This window comes from Aureococcus anophagefferens (assembly GCF_000186865.1).
Source record: "Aureococcus anophagefferens unplaced genomic scaffold AURANscaffold_25, whole genome shotgun sequence".
In the NCBI taxonomy this organism is placed as follows: domain Eukaryota; class Pelagophyceae; order Pelagomonadales; family Pelagomonadaceae; genus Aureococcus; species Aureococcus anophagefferens.
The window spans coordinates 453,979-472,730 of NW_008705585.1; the positions used below are offsets into that span (position 1 = coordinate 453,979).

Sequence of the window (18,752 nt, forward strand, 5' to 3'; positions counted from 1 at the left end):
GCCGGGAAGGGCTCGTCCTTGGCGATGGCCTGGGCGAACTGGTCGCTGACCTGGCACTGGACGCCGACGTAGTTGACGACGTTGCCCTGGCCGTCGCGGAGCGGCGCGACGAAGAACTGGTTGAAGAAGGTGGAGCCGTCGATGCGGTAGTTGAGGAGGCAGACGGACGTGTCGTAGCCCTCGTCGACGGCCTTGCGGATCTTGGCGACGGCGCGCGGGTCCGTGCGGGGCCCCTGGAGGAAGCGGCAGTTGCGGCCGAGCACGGACTCGAGCGAGTAGCCCGTGAGCGTGAGGAAGCCGTGGGACGCGAAGACGATGGGGTTGTCCGGCAGGCTCGGGTCCGTGATGACGAAGTTCTGCTGCGCCGTCTGGAGCGCCTTGACGAGCGAGTAGTCGGGGTCGTCGAGGATCCGCGTCGCGTCGCTGGGGTCCCGCGCGATGAGCGACGTCTTCTTCCCGTCGCTGCCGCAGCGCGCCAGGAGCTCGTTGGCGACGGCGTCGCCCATCTTGTCGCGGATGGCCACGCGGAGCTTGTCGTTCTCGTACTGCAGCGCGTTGACGCTCTGCTGCAGCGACTCGAGGAGGAACTTCTTGCGGACCCGGCTCCGCTTCGCGTGCTCCCGGTTCCGCTCCCGCCGCTCGTCCTTCTGCTGCTCCGTCATCTCCCGCGCGCTCGCCGCCCGCGACCGCTTGGGCTTGGCCCCGCCGCCGCCGGACGGCGCGCCGGCCCGCGCGCCGGCCGCGCCGAGCGGTGGCGCGCCGGGGCCGTCGTCGTCGTCGTCGGCGGCCTCCTCCATGGGCGCGGCGGACGACGACTGCAGCGGCGGCGCCGACGCGTCGTCGGGGGACGTCGACAGCATGCCCCCGTCCATGAGGTCGACCTGCGGCCGGCCGGGGTTCCGGGCGAGCGCGCGCGCGCGCGGACGATTCGGCGGCGCCGCGGCGCGCCTCGCCGTCCTGCGTGAAGAAGCAGTCGGCGAAGATGTCGTCGAGGTTGATCGTCGTCGCCTGAGAGGAACGGCGGGGTCGCGGAAACGCCGAGAAACAGGCGGAGTGGCATCTCGGTCGAAATCGTCAACGAGCGGACGCTGCGACGCGCGGTTTTCGTCCCCGGCGCGGCGCTAAAGAGTGGCATGACGCCGCTCCCGCCGGACCCGTCCATGCCCGAGTCCATGATCACCGCGGTGCGTCCGGGCCGCCCTCGACGTCGTCTTGAACTCCCGGCCGCGGCACTCGGAGCTGCGCCGGCGCGCCGGCGCGCCGCGACCGAGGGGGTTGACCGCCGGTATGCCTGGTAGTATGCGCCCGCTATGCGGGCTTTATGCGGGCTTTATGCGGGCTTTATGCGGGCTTTATGCGGGTGGTATGCGGGTGGTATGCGGGTGGTATGCTGGTGGTATGCTGGTGGTATGCGGGTGGTATGCGTCTGCTATGCCGGTGGTATGCGGCTGCTATGCCGGTGGTATGCGGCTGCTATGCCGGTGGTATGCGGCTGCTATGCCGGTGGTATGCGGCTGCTATGCTGGTGGTATGCGGCTGCTACGCTGGTGGTATGCTGGTGGGCTGCTATGCTGGTCTTATGCGCCTGCTATGCTGGTGGTATGCGGCTGCTATGCTGGTCTTATGCGGCTGCTATGCTGGTGGTATGCGCCTGCTATGCGCCTGCTATGCGTCTGCTATGCGCCTGCTATGCGCCTGCTATGCGTCTGCTATGCGCCCGCTATGCGTCTGCTATGCGGCTGCTATGCGGCTGCTATGCTGGTGTATGCCGTGGCTGGTGTATGCCTGGTGGTCGGCCCCCTCTGCGCCGCGAGCCCGACCCCCGCCGGAGGCCTCGCCGGGCCCCGGCGAAACACTGAGGTCGTCGAAACACGCGCAATGTTACGCACCCCCCCGCTCCCAGAGCACCTCGTGGTCGACGAGCCCGTCCTCCGCGTCGAGCCAGACGCCGAGCACGCGCGTCGCCGCGCGGGCGTCCATGTCGACGACGGTGAAGTAGAAGTGGGACCCGCGGTGCCGCGGCACCTTCGCCGCGTTGACGTGGAGCGTCCCGCGGGCGTCCTCGTGGACCATGCGGCGGGCGCCGCCGCCGCGGAGCTCCGAGTGCATGTGCCCGAAGACGCAGAGCGGCACGGGCACGCGCGCGTCCCGCGCCGTGTCGAGCGCGTCCCGGAGGTCGTCGTCGCCGAAGTCGCTCGCCCGCTTCGTCCAGTCCTTGCCGCAGATCGCCGCCCGGTCCTCGCCGAGCCCCGCGGGGCCCTGGTGCGCGAGCACGATCGCGGGCCCGACGCTCCCGAGGAGCGCGTCCGCGACGACCTGCGTCGACTCGTCGGAGCCGTCGACGCCGTAGAGCTCGCGGATCACGCGCCAGGCCGCGGGCGTCGTCTGCTTCAGGCCGCCGCCCCAGGACAGGGGCCGCGCGCCGACGAGGGAGAAGACCGACGACGCCGACGGGATCTCCACGCGCCCGTACGCGACGTCCAGATCGCCGCACGCGGCCTTCGTCCGCCGCAGCGCGTCGCTCGCCGCGCCGGCCTTGGCGCTCGTCCACGCGTCGTGGTTCCCGAGCACGAGGTGCCGCGCGCCGCTCAGGCAGGCCGTCGACGCCACGATATTTTCCACCACGGCCGCGTCCTCGTTCGCAAAGTCGCCGACCGCCAGAAACAGGTCCGGCCGCACGACGCGCTCGAGCGTCTCCGCCTCGACGCGGCCGCGCCACTGGTCGTGCACATCGCCGAGGACGGCGATGCGGAACTCGGGCCGCCGCAGCGCGCCGGCGTCGAGGAACTGCATGGCGGCGAGGCCGACGGCGCGGCGCATGCAGATGAGGTAGCGGCGGGAAGCGCGATCGACCGCCGGCCGCTGAAGCACGAAGGCACTTGCTGCTGGCTAGATGAGCCCTGTGTGCGCTGGGCTAGACACGCAAGGACAAGCCATGCTTGCGGCAACTGGTTCAAGTTGAACAGCAAGGACCACCTGATTGGGCAGTTTTCAGATCAGGCTGCCCCGCCTCCAGTAGAGAGAGCGATCCCTCCACTGCCGCCACCTGATTCTGATCATGCGCGCCGCGCCGCTCCTGCTCCTCGCGGCCTCGGCCGGTGCCTACGAGACCGACGAGCGCGAGGCCTGGGAGTCGCCGACGATGGCGACGCCCGGCGGCATCGCGCGCTTCGCGCCGCGCACGGCCGACTCGGTCTGCACGGGCATCAGCCAGGCTTTGCCCGCGGCCGAGTGCGCGGCCTGGGCGACGATCTACGACGCCTACGACCTCGGCAACCTCAAGCCGCGGTCCTGCGCCGGCGGCCGCACGAACCCCTGCGCGTCCGCGACGTGCGTCGCGTGCACGTGGACGAACAAGAGCTACGCGCGCGTCACGGGCATCGACCTCGGCGACCGGGGCCTCACGGGCAAGCTGGTGGACGCCTTCGGTGACTTTGAGGAATTGACCTACCTCATGCTCGCGTCCAACGCCCTGACGGGCCCGCTGCCGAAGCTGCCCTTCGAGAACTACGAGGACTGCGGCGGATCCAACTACGTGACGACGACGCTCCACGACGCCGAGGGCAACGGCTTCCAGGCCCAGCTGCTCCACCCGGGCCCGCAGAACGCGGAGAACTCGACGGCCTACCGCGACGCCTGGCCCAAGGGCGAGTGCTGCTACCTCGACTCCGCGGCGGATTCGGGCGTCTACAACGCGTTCGATTGCCCGCTGCCCGAGGGCGCGGCGGACTACTGCAACGCCGAGTGCGGCAACACGCCGGACCCGCGGCCGTCGACGGACGACGAGGGGCCCGGCCCGCCGCCGGGCCCGCCCCACAGCGCGCCGACGCGCGCGCCGCGCGACAACGAGACCGCCTCGCTGCTCGCGGCCGCGACGGACACGGACCTCTCGGGCGTGCTCCCGCGCGTGGACCCGGCGCCCCTCGAGGCGCTCCGCGACGGCGCGGACTGCAACGCCGCGTGCACGACGCCGAGCAACGCGACGTACCCCATCTGCGACGTCGAGACGTCGCTGAATTTCGGCGACGCGGACCTCTGGGCGAAGAACAACATCGCCGCGGCCTACTGCACGGAGCAGGACCTCGTCGTCTGGAGCAACGGCGAGCCGAACCACGAGGTCTTCCTCGAGGAGATCCCGAAGCCGCCGGGCGCGCCCACGGACCAGTCGTACCCCATGGGCGGCGACGGCCAGGGCGTGCTCCGCACGTGGATCCACATGTCCTACGCCTACCGCATCCCGCTCCAGCCCAAGAAGGCGTCGTCCATCACCTACTACACGGGCTTCGGCGCGACGTGGATGGCCGTCAACGGCATGCCCGCGTACCCGGACGACTCGACGTCGGGCACGTCGACGAAGCTCGACCAGCAGCTCGACCACTGCAACGAGCACGCGGGCAAGGGCGCCGACGTCCACTACCACGGCAACCCGGGCTGCATGTACAACTCGTCGGTGCCGACGCTCGTCGGCTACGCGGGCGACGGCTACCCCGTCTACGGGTTGATCGACCCGACGACGGGCAAGAAGCAGACGAACGAGACGGGCCTCGACAAGTGCAACGGCAAGACCATCACCTTCGCCGACGGGACGAGCACCTACGCCTACTTCAACACGCTCGAGTCGCCCTTCACCGTGACCTGCTGGCAGGGCGACCCCGGGGACAAGTGGTCCAACGGCCACCAGTGGAACTACGACAACTCCATGGAGCGCACGGACGGCGACCTCCTCAAGCGCTGCTGCAAGTAGGCGCCCCGCCGCGAAGACGCCGCGCGCCCGCCCGCGCCGTCCGCTATGTTGTCTTTTTTATTGAGCCGGAAGGCGGCGGGGCACAGGGAGGGGAGGGATCGAAACAAAAAGCTGTGGGGTGACATAGCCCGCCGGCGGCGGGCTATGTCGGGGGTCGCCGCTAGGCGATGGCGCAGGAGCCGTTGGACCGGTCCAGCTCGGCCTTCTGGTGCTCGTCGTCGGCCTTCCGCGGCGGGTTGATGACGAGGCCCGGCGACTCCGGCTCCGGCGGATCGTTGGAGTCGTCGTAGGGCAGCACGGGCATGGAGTGCTTTTTCGTCAACGCCTTGCCGATGCGCCGCGGGCTCGGCATCGCGACCAGGCTCCCCCAGGACCGGCTCCGGCGCCGCGGCGTCGCGGACGGCGGCGTCGCCGCGCCGCGCTCCCGGAGGAGCTTGACGACGGCCGCGTGGTGCCCCTGCTCCGCGTCGCGCAGCGGCGTGCCGTGCCAGCGGTCGACGGCGTCCACGTTCGCGCCGCGGTCGACGAGGAAGCGGACCGCGTCGACGTGGCCCTCGGCCGCGGCGAGGTGCAGCGCGGTCCGCTTGTCGTAGTCGCCGGCCGTGACGTCCGCGCCGCCGTCGATGAGCTCGCGGAGCGTCGCCGTGTCGCCGTGGCGCGCGGCCTCGCAGAGCGCGCCGACGGCGTCGGCCGCGGACGACGCGCGCGGCCGCCGGCCCGTCTCCGCGGCGCCGTGCTTCCGGAGCAGGGCCACGACGGACAGGTGGTTCCCGTCCTCGGCGTCGCGCAGGGGCGTGCCCCGCCAGCGGTCGACGACGTCGATGGCCGCTTTCTCGTCGATGAGGAACCGCACGGCGTCGGCGTGGCCCTCGGCCGCGGCGAGGTGCAGGGCCGTGCGCTTGTCGTAGTCGCCGCCGTTGACGTCGACGCCCGACGCGAGGAGCGCGCGGATGCCGCCGACGTCGCCGCGCTTCGCCGCCTCGAGGAGCCTGCCGATGCCGACGGTCGCGTCCTCGAAGTCCTTCGACCGGCGCCCGCGCGCCGCGCCCCGCTCCACGAGGAACGCGACGACGGACGCGTGGCGGCCGTCCTCGGCGTCCCGCAGGGGCGTGCCGCGCCAGCGGTCGACGGCGTTGACGTCCGCGCCGCGGTCCACTAAGAACCGCACCGCGTCGAGCTCGCCCTCGGCCGCCGCCAAATGCAGCGCCGTCCGCCGGTCGTAGTCCGCGCCGTTGACGTCGACGGCCGCGTCGAGCAGGCGCCGCAGCGCGTCCCGGTCGCCGCGCTTCGCCGCCTCGAGGAGCTTGCCGACGTTCGCGACGTCCGCGTCCTCGGGGACCTCGTCGGCGGCGCCCGCGGCCCGCAGCCGCGCGGCGATGTCCGCGTGGCCCGCGGCGAGCGCCGCCTTCAGGGGCGTGCCGCCGAAGCGGTCCCGCGCGTTCGCGCGCGCGCCGAAGTGGAGCAGCTTGCCGACGACGTCGCCGTGCCCCGCGGCCGCCGCGACGTGCACCGGCGTCCGGCCCTCGGCGTCCGCGGCCTCGGGCGGCGCGCCCCGCGCGAGCAGCAGGCCCACCGCGTCCTTGAAGCCGCCCGCCGCCGCCGCGTGGAGCGCGCCGCGGCCCCGCGCGTCCGCGGCGCCGGGCGCCGCGCCCGCGTCGAGCAGCGCGACGAGCGCGCGGACGTCGCCGGCCTCGGCCGCGACCCGGAGCTGGCGCCCCGTGTCGTCGGGCACGTCGTCGTCCCGCGCGCCCTCGGCGCGGAGCAGCGCGCAGACCGCGTCGTGGCCCTCGCGCGCGGCGTCGCCGAGGGGCGTGCCGCCCCAGCGGTCGCGCGCCGCGACGTCCGCGCCCTCCGAGAGCAGGAACCTGCGTGGAAATCAAACACCGGTTTCGGACGTCCCGACCAAACGTTGAAATTCTCTCGCTCGGCCAAATCGGAGTCGATTCGGCTGACTTTTGGACGAATCGATCGCTCTCGTCGAGTTCTCGAAGCAGAGCGAAAGATTTTGGTCCAAATCATTCGATTGCGCGCACATTGAAGTCGGGTTGAAGATTTGATTTCCACGCAGGCAGGAACGCGACGACCGCGCCGTGGCCGCGCGCGGCGGCGACGTGCAAGGGCGTGCGCCGGTTCTCGTCGCCCGCCGCGACGTCGACGCCGCGCGCGGCCATGGCCTTGAGCGCCTCGAGGTCGTCCGCGCGCGCGGCGTCCCGGGCCGAGTCGGGCTCTCTGAGCGCGGTCCTCGAGTCGCGGTTGAACGCGCGGAAGTCGTCGAAGAGGGGCTTCGCGACGTTCTCCGTCTGCTCCGAGAGCGCGTGGACGCGGCCCATGACGTCCGTCGCCGGGTCCGGCAAAAACGGCGGCGTCTCCCGCTTCGCCTCCAGGGACCGCCACGGGACGTCCGCGAAGAACGCGTGGGCCTCGAGCGCCTTCACGCCCAGGCCCTCGCCGCAGCCGAGGCGGTCCTCGGGCTTCCGCTCCAACAATTTCGCGCAGCAGTCCTTCGCCGCCGCGCCGAGCTTCGCCGACGTCAGGAACGACGGCGTGCCCGTCTTGATGAGCTCCATGAGGTCCGGGAGGTTCGTCGCGAGGAACGGCGGCCGCCCCGTGAGCATCTCCACGAGCAGGCAGCCGAGCGTCCACCAGTCGACGGACCGGCCGTAGGGCATCTTCGCCACGACCTCCGGCGCCAGGTAGAGCGGCGTGCCGCAGAACGTCTCCGCCTTGGCCACGGACGTGCGGAACGACGCGCGCAGCGCGTTTTCCTTCTTCTCCTCGAGGCCCAGCGTCTTCGCGAGGCCGAAATCCGCGAGCACGACGTAGCCGTCGAGGCCCAGCAGCACGTTCTCGGGCTTCAGGTCCCGGTAGACGATGCCCTGGCCGTGCAGGTACGAGAACGCGGAAACGAGCTGCGCCGCGTAGAATCGCGCGAGCGGCTCGCCCAGCACGCCGAGCCGCGTGATCAGCTGGTAGAGATTCCCGCCGCCCACGAAGTTCGTCACGAGATACAGCCGCGTCGCGTCCTGGAAGGCGTACTGCAGCGTCAGGATGAAGGGGTGGCGCATGGTCTGCAGGATGTGGTTCTCGTCGAGCATGTGTTGCACCGCCGCTTCTCCCGCGTGTAAAAGCCGCTCCTTGCGCACGGCCTTGATGGCGTGGAGGCTGCCGCCGTCCCGCTTCTTCGCGAGGACGACCTTGCCGAAGCCGCCCTCGCCGATCTGGGAGAGCACGTCGAAGTCGTCGAGGCAGGCCTCGGCGCCCGCGCGCCGCGCGCCGACCTGCTCGGACGACAGCCGGAGCTCCTCGAGGAGGTCGTCGTCCTCCGGCACCTGCTTCGTTAGGCCGCGGTGCGACGCGTCGAGGGACCCGATGGACTCGCTGCGCTGGCGCGACACCTCTTCCGTGCGCGCGCTGTGGACGCTCGTGTCAATCGGCTTCGATTTTTTTAGTGGGCTGTCGAGGGACGACGTCACCGTAACGACCTCTTCCGCGGCCGCCAGGCCCTCGAGGGTGCCGCAGGACGACGACGTCGACTTCATGCCGCCTCACCGCCGTCGGGGGGGGTGGTGGACGGCCGCCGCCATTACCAGCGCCCGGGGCTGCCAGGGCTCTTGACATAAAACGTTATAATCGGGAATGTTTGTGGCCGTCAAGGCCCCTGAAGCTGAAGTCAGTGAAGGCGTTGAAGTCGTTCCCAACGGTCGACCCAACGGCACGTCGGTCGGCACTGTCGGCGGCGAGAACGCGCGACCCTGGCCCGTACGCGTCCCGCCCCCACCGGCCGTAGCGCCGAACTTAGCCGCCCGGGTCCTCCTCGTCGCCGCCGTCGTCGTCGCTGAGGTCGTCCATGAGCTTGTCGAAGCTCTTCATGGCGTCGGCGAGGGCCTTGAACTCGAGGGTGCCGTCGAGGGCGCGCTTGTGGATGGTCTGGAACTCGTCGAAGCCGATGGCGCCCGACCCGTCCGTGTCGACGGCCGTCATCATCTTCTTCAGCTCCGCGTTCGACGGCTCGGAGCCCGTGAGCTGCGAGAGGAGCTTGCTCAGCTCCGGCGCCTCGATGGAGCCGCTCTTGTCCGCGTCGTACTCGTCGAACTTGGCCCGGAGGGGCCCGCCGTCGCCCGCGGGCCCGCCGCAGCAGCCGCCGGCGGGCGCGTCCGTCGACTTGGCGATCGCGGCTTGGAGCGCGCCCGACGCGAAGGGCTCGGCCTGGAACGTCGTCTCGTCCAAGATGAAGGACTGCAGGATGGTCCAGATGGCCATGTCGTACAAGTTGTTGAATGCGTCGACCGTCGCGAAGGCGCAGCAGAACACGAGGAACGTCGGCGCCAGCACGCCGTTGAGGTCGTCGGCCCGGTCCGCGACGACGTAGAAGTAGAACGCCGCCGTCGTCCCCAGGGCCACGAACAGCTTCCCGAAGAACAGGACGAAGGCGGCGACGAGCCCGACGGCGGCGACGCGGCCGCCGTGCGTCGCGATGAGCGCGAACGCGCGGAAGCCCGCGCGGCAGAAGCCGACGCCGTGCAGCGCCGTCTGGATGTACGCGTTCTTGTTCAGAAACCGCACGCACTTCTCCACGGCCACGAGGCAGGCCGTGACGCAGTCGAGCACGGCCTTGACGACCCTGGAGCCCTCCGACGGCGCGTTCCGTTTGAGGTATTGGACGATCGCCTGCGCGGTCTTGCAGAGGGCCACCAATAACGCGCCAAATGCCGCCGTGCCCGCGTGTCTTTTAAACACGGTGACGACGAGCCAGAAGAAGCCCGGCGGCGTGACGACGGCCGCGTCGAGCTTGTTCCGCGAAAAGTACCAGCGCACGACGGCGACGGCGACGACGAGCTGCCCGAGCGCCGCGACGAACTCCGAGGTCCAGAACCAGACGAAGAGCAGGTAGAGCGCCGCGTAGTGCTGCTCCCTCGAGTAGGAGAACTCCTTGTAGGAGATCTGGAGGCCGTTGTACTCCGCGTAGACCGTCTCGATGGACCCCGACGACGCGAGGTAGAGCGCGTACGCGACCCAGACGGCGAGGAAGCACAACAGCCCCGCGGCCTGGAGGATCGGCAGCAGCACCAGCGCCGGCATCGTGCCCAGCGCGCGCGCCGCCTCCTTCAGGACGCCGATGGCCAGCGCCACGCGCTTCCGCAGGAAGCAGAGCGCGCAAAAGTAGAGGCCCGCGCCCGCGAAGAGGAGCGCGGCGACGGCCTTGGCGGCCTTGACCTCGTCCGCGTCGTGGAGCCGCGGGTCCTCGTCCTGCCAGGCCTTGGCCGTGTGCGCCGTCGCGGCGGCGCAGCCCGCCAGCACGACGAAGACGGCGAGGAGCATGGCCCAGACGACGACGAAGAGCAGGCCCGGGATCTGCAGCAGCGCGAGGTAGACGAAGCCGAGCCCGCAGGCCACGCCGAACCCGAAGGCGAGCATGGGCTTCCAGAGCTTGAACAGGTCCGCCGCGACTTCCTCGTACAATTCCGAGTCGTCGCCGCTGTCGGCCTGCCCCACGGGCGGCGGCGACGGCGTCGGCGCCGACGAGTCGCAGAAGCCGCACGCGAAGTCGCACGCGCCCGGCAGCTGGCACTCCGGGCAGAAGAGGCCGTAGCAGTACGAGGCCGCGGACGCCGCGGACGCGTTGACGCCCACGAGGCCGTCGCAGTAGGCCCGGTCCAACGCTTGCGCGCACGGGACGCTGGCGTTGAACGACGGCGCGGCCGTCGGCGCGCGCGTGCCGTTGAACGGCGACGGCTTCGACGTCGGGGCCGGAACGGGCGCGGCCGTCGGCGCGAACGACGGCGCGGCGGACGGCGCGGCGCTCGCCGTCGGCGCGAGGAGCAGCGGCGTTGGCGCGGCGGTCGTCGGCGCCGCCGTCGGGTCGTCCAGGGGCCCCGTCGTCGAAAACGCCGTCGCGTAGTCGGGGACGTCGTCGAAGACGCAGTGCGTCAGGAACTCCGTCGTCTTCCACCTACCAGATGTGTCGGTGACGATTTCCCTTCGTTTTCACGGTCAAAATCTCTCGAAAATCGTCACGGCCACAGGACGCTGTCTTCCACAGGAAGTTGCACTCGTACGCGTAGACGCCCGCGACGCCCGCGCGCCAATAGGCGTCGACGTCGCCATCCGCGAGGTAGCCGTCGAGGGCCTCCTGCGTCTCGTAGTGGCAGAAAAACCGGTCCGCGTCGTCCGCCGACGGGCAGCTCTCGACGCAGACGACGGCGCCCGACGGCAGGTAGTAGGCGTAGGGCAGCTCGCGGACGTCGTAGAGGCGGTACGCCGCCGTCGCCTTCAGGTAGCTCGTGCGGCCGTCGACGCCGCAGAGGTCGCCGAGGTAGTCCATGCCGTAGACCAGGCGCCGCGGGTCGCCCGACGGCAGCCGCGGGTTCTTCCAGATGCCCACGACGGCGAAGCCGAGGACCGTCATGCCGCCCCAGGCGGCGACGAGGATCAGGAGGCAGAGCACGTCCGTGCAGCGGCCGCTGGCGTGGGCGAGCGGGCCGTCGGCGGACATGGCCGCGGCCGACGCCGCGGCCTCCTCCTCCGTCTCCTTGGCGCAGCAGCCCATCTCGCGGTGAGAAGCTAGCACATCGTCAACCGACAGGTGGGCAGCCCATGTTGACCAAGTTATTGAAGGAGATATTACCTTTTTGGATGCCATCATGTCATGACATTTCCCTTTCGGACGCTGCCGTGTTGGCTCCCAACACCATTTGCATTCGTCCGCGTTCGACGCAGCCCGTGCGCGGCCCCGGTTGCATTCCGCGCATCGCAAAGCGACCGTCCCGCCAGCGATCCCACGCGCCATGTTTTTCGGCAGCAAAAAGTCGAGCCCCAAGGCCGAGGCGTCGGCGTACCCCTGCCGCGACATCCTCACCGCCGTCTTCGGCGACCTCTCGAACGACCAGTCCCTGATCGACGGCAAGGAGCTGAAGATGGTGCGGTTCAGCCTCATCGAGAAGCTCGACGCGAACGGCGACGGCATGATCTCGCGCGACGAGTTCGTGGACCGCCTCGAGAAGATCCTCATCCACGCGGGCCCCGAGACCCGCACGCAGCTCTCCGGCGAGCTCATCACGCTCGTCGCCCGCGTCCACAAGCTGCGCTTCGAGCGCCACGCGGCCGCGGAGCGCACGCGCGCGATCGAGCGGGAACAGCGGGCCGCGGAAGACGCGGCCGCCAAGGGCGGCTGCGGCCTCGTGCGGGGCTACAGCTGCTGCGAACTCAAGGACTGCTGCGAACTGGACGAGGCGGAGTCGTGCGAACTCGCGACGGTGCACGTGAAGTCGACGGCGCTCGAAGCCGTCGTGGTCTGACGCCCGACGGTCGAGCCGCGAGCTAGAGTAAACTCCTCGGGGACACAAGCTAGAGTAAACTCCTCGGGGACACAAGCTAGAGTAAACTCCTCGAGGACACAAGCTAGAGTAAACTCCTCGAGGACACGCCGCGGACGGACCCCCGTCGCAGGGCGCCGGGGATGACGTTCGACGTCTGCCGCGAGGCCGCGCCCGCGGAGTTTGCGAGGGGCCCGAAGAAGGGCCGCTTCGTCGTCTGCGCGCCGAAGTGGCACCGCGGGTACTGCTGGCGGGTGTGCTTCTCCTCCATGAAGACGGGGTTGATGCCGCCGGAGCAGGGCCAGTCCATCTGCCGCGCGCGGTGGCGGTTGAGCCGCGCGATCTGCTTCTCGTTCCACGACGCCTTGCGGCCTACGAGTTTGACATGTGTCGAGGGACGCGAAAGTAACGGACGCGGGCCGCGGAGCACTGAAGACGTGGCTCGTCGACTGGCGCTTCTTCGTCGAGACGAGCTCGGGGTTGATGTTGTGCGTCGAGTAGCGCGCGGGGCCCGGCGACTCCGTCGTCTTGAGCCTCGTCCGCGCGCGGCACCGCCGCGTGCCAAAGTCCGTCCCCGCCGGGCCGTAGAAGCTGAACTGGGGGCCCGACTCGTGGCGCGCCTCGACCTGGCTCCCGAGGAGGCTGCGCACGGAGCTCGGGAACGGCAGCAGCGAGCTCGCCTCGAAGCCCGGGGGGCGCTCCTCCTCCTCCTTCATGGACCGCCGCGTCGACATCTGTTTCGGTCGCTCTGTGCGCTACGCTCACACACACACCGCACACACACACACACACCGCCGCGGAAGAACGCGCTACGGCGCCAACATCGTGCGTGTATGAAAAGTTGATCTTCGCCTCGGCATCGTTGACATCGTTGAAGTGGGGCACCTTGAGGGGCACCTACGGGGGCCTTTCTCCGGCCTGAAAAAACTCGGGTCTCTTACTCGGCCTTGGCCGCGGACTTGGCCGCGCGCGCGGGGTTGCGGCGGACCGGCGTCGCCGCCGCCGCGGCCGCCTTGGCCTTCTTCGGCGCCGCCTCCTTCGAGAAGGCCGGCGCGGGCTTCCAGGGCACGACGGAGGACGTGTGCTTGACGTAGTGGAGGTAGGCCGGGTCGTCGCCCCACTTCTTCATGGACGCGCGGTCGACCATCGGCAGCCCCGACACGCACAGCAGGAGCAGCGCCGTGAACGCCGGCGAGCCGAAGGACCAGACGACGCGCTTGAAGTCGTCGGCGCCCGCCGCCGCGTTCGTCGCCACGGCCGCGAGCGCGAGCCACATGAAAATCTCGCCGAAATAGTTGGGCTGGCGCGCGTATCGCCAGAGGCCGACCGTGATGAACTTGCCCTTGTTCGCCGGGTCGCAGCGCCAGACGAACTTCTGCACGTCCGCGAGCGTCTCTAAGATGAAGGACGCGCACCAGATCGCCGCGAGGGCCGCGTCGACCGGGCCCAGCGGCGCGTCGTCGACGCGGTCGTTGACGAGGACCACAGGGAGCTGGACGAGCGACACCCAGAGCGCCTGGATCGTCCACGCGCCCAGGAAGCGCAGCGCGTGCTTCTTCAGCGCGTCGAAGCGCTCGTCGCGGCCGTCCTTCTCGATGCGCAGGAAGAGGAACGTGCCCAGGCGGCAGCACCAGACGACGCCCGCGATGGCGACGGCGATCTGCCGCGGCGTCCGCGGCGCCTCCTGCACGAGCGCCGCGCCGATGACGCAGAGGTGCGTCAGGCTGCCGGACAGGTCGTAGAAGCGCTCGCTCTTGCAGGGCAGGCCGTGGACCAGGTAGACGCCGTACTGCACGGCCAGCGCGACCTTGACGTAGGTCGCGAGGTCGAGCGACGTCGCCACGGCGTAGAGGAGAGCGCCGGCGATGCCGTTGGACAGGACGCCCTTGACGAGGTCGGGCAGGGCCATGATGGTTTGCTGCTGTGCTGAGGTTGCGTCGCGCGATGTCGTCGGCGGTGTGCTTCGCGGCAGTGGCAGCTCGTTCGGGATCGCTGAATATCTGCTGAATTTCTTCGGCAACGTCGGCAGCGTCGCGCAACGGCGGCGTCTAAGTCACGTTTTTTTGCATGCGCCGAGAGAGGTCCGGTGGCTACGCTCGCGTGAAGCAAGCTCTTTCTAACTCGACGATCTCGGCACAATATCCTCGAAAAAGGACCGCCTACGTACGAATACGCGCGTATACGCGCCAGCCATGCGCTGCGTATAGGTGCAGAACGGTTGCTTTTTGTGGTCGGGGCGACGCCCCATGACCCCTGGCGTCGCCCTGGACGGTTGGTGAGTGCCGGAGAAGGCGTCGGAGACGCAGTTTCGGTGTCGGTCCAAAATCCACCCTACGGGCCTCGTTCGTCCACCGCGCTCCTACGGACAAATCCGGCACAGCCGATCTCGCCACCATCGATGGTGTTGGACGTGCCCCTTGGTTTCCTAGTCGACGGTACTATGAAGGTTCGATCGCGCGCTCAAGATCGTGACTTTCGAGTACGGCGTCGCGCCGCTAGAGGGGTCGGCCGGGGCGCCACCGCGGAGCAAATCCCCCTGTGTCGGAGTGGATCGCCGCGATTCCGCGCGACGCTCGAATCAAACAAGGCTGAACACCGCACGCCGCGCGCAGAGTTGAGCCCTCGACCACACCCACAGACGCCGGATACGCCGACTCGCCGTCGCCCGCGCCGAGAACAGCCATGGGCAAGGGCGCCGGCCCCCTCTTCGATGGCTCCCAGATTGACGAGGACGGCCACCTCGCCGCCATCGACGAGGATGCGCCCCTGGGCTTCCCGAGCATCGCCTCGGGCGAGAACGAGCGGTCGAACAAGGACGACGACGCGTCGCCCGTCTTCAAGCTCATGTGCGCGCGCCGCGTGCCCGTGTTCTGCCTCCTGCTCGCGATCAACGCGTGCTTCCTCCTGCTCACGATCGCGCTCGCCGTGCGGGGCCTCGACCCCATCAACCTCGACAACTTGGGCGAGGTCGGCATCGTCATCCCCACCGACGAGTACCAGGCTAGAAGCAACGCCTTCGAGCGCGCGGAGGACGAGGCGGACTTCACGCGCGCGGGCGGCAAGTGCGCCCGCCAGGACAACGCGAACCCCATCGCGCTGACCGTGCTCAAGGGGTCCTTCGAGGACGAGACCAAGGGCAACGCCCTGACGAAGAAGGGCCTCGACACGCTCCGCGAGCGCGAGCGCCAGATCACCGAGGCCGAGGGCTGGGGCGACCGGTGCGCGTTGATCTACGCGGAAGGGTACCCGGACTGCGTCGTCGCGCCGAGTTTGGCGGTCGACAACGGCGTCGGCGGCACCTACTTCGCGTCGGATGCCCGCGGCTGCATGCCCCCGTAGTCCCGCGGCGCCTAGTACCGCGCGCGCTTCCGCTTCCGCCGCGGCCGCGATCGCGCCGTCCCGCAGGTATTCTCCCGTCTTCCTCTTCGACAAGTACGGCGACCCGGACTTCGAGGACGTTCCCGGAACCGTCGCGACGATCTTGGCGTCGACGGACGCGGCGTCGTTCCGCGACATGCTCCACAAGGACTTCACGGCGTCGAACCTGGAGTCGAAGATCCTGGCGACGGCCGCCTACGCGGGCACGCCGCGCAAGGCCGTGTCGCACTACGTCGACGCCGAGACGGAGGCGGCGATCCTCGGCGGCGCGCACATCGCGTACTACGACGACTCCGCCAAGGAGAAGGAGGAGGACCACCTGCACGCCTGGGTGCGCCGCGAGCTACTCGACGACCTCGTGAAGGACTTTGCGGACTCGTCGTACCCGACGACCTACAGCTTCGTCGGCGACGAGGCCGTGAGCGACCAGGTCGGCGAGGATTTGAAGCTCATCGCGGCGTCCATCGCCATCGTCTACGCGTACATGGCCTACTACACGGGGTCCCTGTTCGTGGCTTCCTGCGGCATGGGCTACGTCATCACGTCCTTCACGGGCGCGAACCTGCTCTACCGGTACTGCTGGCCGCACGGCGACGGCCTCGGCTACAACTACTTCTCGGTCTTCTGCGGTTTGGCGCTCTTCATCATCATGGGCATCGGCGCCGACGACTTGTTCGTCTACTGGGACACGTGGAAGGGGTCGAGCGCCGTGGACTACGACTCGGAGCCGCAGCGCCTCGCGCACGTCTGGCACCACGCGGCGGGCGCGATGATGGTCACGTCCCTGACGACGATCCTCTCGTTCCTCTCGAACCTGAGCTCCGACTTCGTCGGCGTCGTGACCTTCGGCGTCTTCGCCGCGCTGCTAGTGTTCGTGAACTACTGCGCGGTGACGACGTTCATGCCGTCCGTGGTCCTGGTCTACGAGTCGCACGTCTCCAAGATCGCGTACCCGTTCGGCGCCGCGCGGGCCCGGCTCTGGGCCGCGCGCCCGGCGTGCCTGAAGCCCGAGGACGACGCGCCGAAGGAGCACGGCCACTTCTTCAAGGCGAGCTTCGCGCCCTTCATCTTCGCGCACAAGAAGAAGCTCGTCGCGCTGCACGTCGCGCTCTTCGGCGTCGCCGTCGCGTTCGCGTCCATGCTCGAGCCGACGCCCTTCAAGAGCTACACGCTCCTCCCGGAGGACTCGAACTTCTACCAGCTCAACGCCATCAACGAGGAGTGGAAGCCGCTGAGCGCGAACCCGCTCATGGTCCACGTCGTCTTCGGCCTGCAGCACCGCGACCCGCTGGCGTGGGACGGCCCGGACTTCCGCTTCGTCGGCATGGCGTCGGGCGACGCCAAGTGGGACGCGAGCTTCGACGTCGACTCCGTCGCGGCCCAGGAGCAGCTCCTCAACGTCGCCGAGGAGCTCGCCTACGCCCCGCGGCGCGGCCTCAAGATCGACCCGGCCTACGGCATCAACGCGCAGCTCGCGGGGTCCTCGACGGGCTCGCTCGCCGACACGCCCGACGCCGGCGCGTCCGCGGGCGTCCAGGCGGCCTACGGCGTCCAGTCGCTGCTCCACGCGCTCAGGGACTTTGAGGACGTGTCGACGGCCCAGGGCGGCGGGTCCTACGCCGCCGAGGGCGGCGTCTCCGCGTGCGAGCCCTGCTTCCCGACCTTCGACCTGTCGCCCGACCCGGCGACGCTCGACGACGGCTTCGTCGACCCGGCCACGGGCCGCGTGAGCGCGCTCGAGCTCGACGGCACGTCGCCCCTCGTCGACGGCTGCAACTGCGTCGGCTTCTTCCCGCTGCCGAGCCGCGTCTGCGTCGACGAGACGGCGGGGAGCAGCGACGAAACGCGCTTCAAGTGCACCTACCCGGACCACGTCGTCGTCCAGGAGCTCGACGCCTTCGCGGCGCGGCCCGTGGACCGCAAGTGGTGGGAGGACTACTTCTACCTCCTGGGCCGCAGCGACGGCACCTTCGAGCGGCCCGCGCTCTACGACGTGCAGGTCCAGACGACGTTGCGCGCGTCGGAGGGCGACTACGCCGTCGGCCTGCGCATGGCGAAGAAGTGGGACGACTGGATGGACGACCACAACTCGGACCCGAAGCACCCGCTCCGCGCCATGGTCTACGTGCCGGGCGCGAACATGTGGGTCATCTCGAAGATGCTCGTCCCGTCGGGCATCTCGAACATGCTCCTGTCGCTCTTCCTCGCGTGGCTCGTGCTCACGTACTCGACGGGCAACTACGTGACGTCGTCCATCGCGACGGCGACCATCGGCATGATCGCGACGTTCGTGCTCGGCTTCCTCCAGATCGTCGGCTGGGGCCTGGGGCCCCTCGAGTCGATCCTCATCGTCATCGTCATCGGGTTTTCGGTGGACTACACGGTGCACCTCGCGGATTCCTACATGCAGTCGCACGCGCCGACGCGCGAGGGCAAGGTCACGGACGCGCTCGTCCACACGGGCTCGTCCGTGCTCTCCGGCGCGATCTCGACGATCGGCGCGTCGATCCCCATGTTCTTCGCGAAGATCATCTTCTTCTACAAGTTCGGCATCTTCATCCTCCTCACGATCGCGCTGTCGCTCAACTTCTCGCTCGTCTTCTTCAGCGCGGTCCTTGCGTGGGTCGGCCCCCTGGGCAAGACGGGCGAGGTCGCCATGCTCTACGCGTCGTCCGTCAAGCGCGCGCAGGCGACGATCGACGAGATCGAGGAGGCCCAGCAGCTCGTCGACGACGCCAAGGCCGCGGCGGCCGCGCCCGCGGCGGCCACGGAGACCTTCGACCCGGACCTCGAGGACGACGCGAAGCCCGTGAAGCGCCGCAAGGCCAAGACGAGCCTCATCGGCCCCGACGGCGACGTCGACGAGCTCCAGTACTGACGCCCCCGACGACGACCAAGGTCCGGCCGCGCGCTCCACGCCCATCCCCCCCCGCCCATCCAGCGTTGCGCTGAGAAGCCCCCCCCTCGCGGCATCGCGCACGTTCTCGTGCGCGGCGCCGGGGCCCGAATATTTACAAGTAGGTCGGCGTTAAGCAGCTCTCGATTCCTCCCTTCTTACTACTTCTAGTACTTCTAGTAGTAGCCTCCAGGAGGTTCCTCGAGGGCATCGAGCGCCGCTTTTAATTCCACAGCTGACGCTGCCAGCCCCTCCTCCTCCGTAAATTCTACGTGGATGTCCAGTGGCTCAAACCAGCTGTCGTCGTTTCCGTTGATTTCACTCAAGCTCCTGTGCAATTGGAAGAAGGTCTCGTCGTCGCGGATGTGGCGTCCGCGAAATACCAGTCGAGCGTCCGTAGGTGGACGGCCCGCCTGTGGCG

General features: G+C 69.4%; 6 protein-coding genes across 6 annotated transcripts; 1 reads left to right on the top strand and 5 right to left on the bottom strand.

The window, feature by feature from the left end:
* Positions 1 to 44: 44 nt before the first annotated feature.
* AURANDRAFT_38723 (hypothetical protein) lies at positions 45 to 692 on the bottom strand (the record flags this gene model as incomplete). The annotated part of the gene is made up of 2 exons (XM_009041979.1): positions 45 to 398; positions 576 to 692. Coding segments are annotated over 2 exons (471 nt in total), but the record flags the coding sequence as incomplete, so codon positions are not given.
* A 4,515-nt stretch (positions 693 to 5,207) lies between these two features.
* AURANDRAFT_8002 (hypothetical protein) lies at positions 5,208 to 6,080 on the bottom strand (the record flags this gene model as incomplete). The annotated part of the gene is made up of 2 exons (XM_009041978.1): positions 5,208 to 5,372; positions 5,901 to 6,080. Coding segments are annotated over 2 exons (345 nt in total), but the record flags the coding sequence as incomplete, so codon positions are not given.
* A 997-nt stretch (positions 6,081 to 7,077) lies between these two features.
* Positions 7,078 to 7,989, bottom strand: AURANDRAFT_1796 (hypothetical protein; the record flags this gene model as incomplete). The annotated part of the gene is made up of 1 exon (XM_009041907.1): positions 7,078 to 7,989. A coding segment is annotated over one exon (912 nt), but the record flags the coding sequence as incomplete, so codon positions are not given.
* A 685-nt stretch (positions 7,990 to 8,674) lies between these two features.
* AURANDRAFT_17310 (hypothetical protein) lies at positions 8,675 to 8,836 on the bottom strand (the record flags this gene model as incomplete). Its single annotated transcript, XM_009041977.1, has 1 exon — positions 8,675 to 8,836. A coding segment is annotated over one exon (162 nt), but the record flags the coding sequence as incomplete, so codon positions are not given.
* A 4,158-nt stretch (positions 8,837 to 12,994) lies between these two features.
* Positions 12,995 to 13,966, bottom strand: AURANDRAFT_31445 (hypothetical protein; the record flags this gene model as incomplete). The annotated part of the gene is made up of 1 exon (XM_009041976.1): positions 12,995 to 13,966. One exon carries the CDS (start codon positions 13,964 to 13,966, stop codon positions 12,995 to 12,997), a length of 972 nt encoding a protein of 323 aa, XP_009040224.1.
* Positions 13,967 to 14,739: 773 nt separating this feature from the next.
* Positions 14,740 to 18,313, top strand: AURANDRAFT_66730 (hypothetical protein; the record flags this gene model as incomplete). Its single annotated transcript, XM_009041960.1, has 2 exons — positions 14,740 to 15,392; positions 15,463 to 18,313. The coding sequence occupies 2 exons, from the start codon at positions 14,740 to 14,742 to the stop codon at positions 18,311 to 18,313; spliced, it is 3,504 nt and encodes a 1,167-aa protein (XP_009040208.1).
* Positions 18,314 to 18,752: the final 439 nt, after the last annotated feature.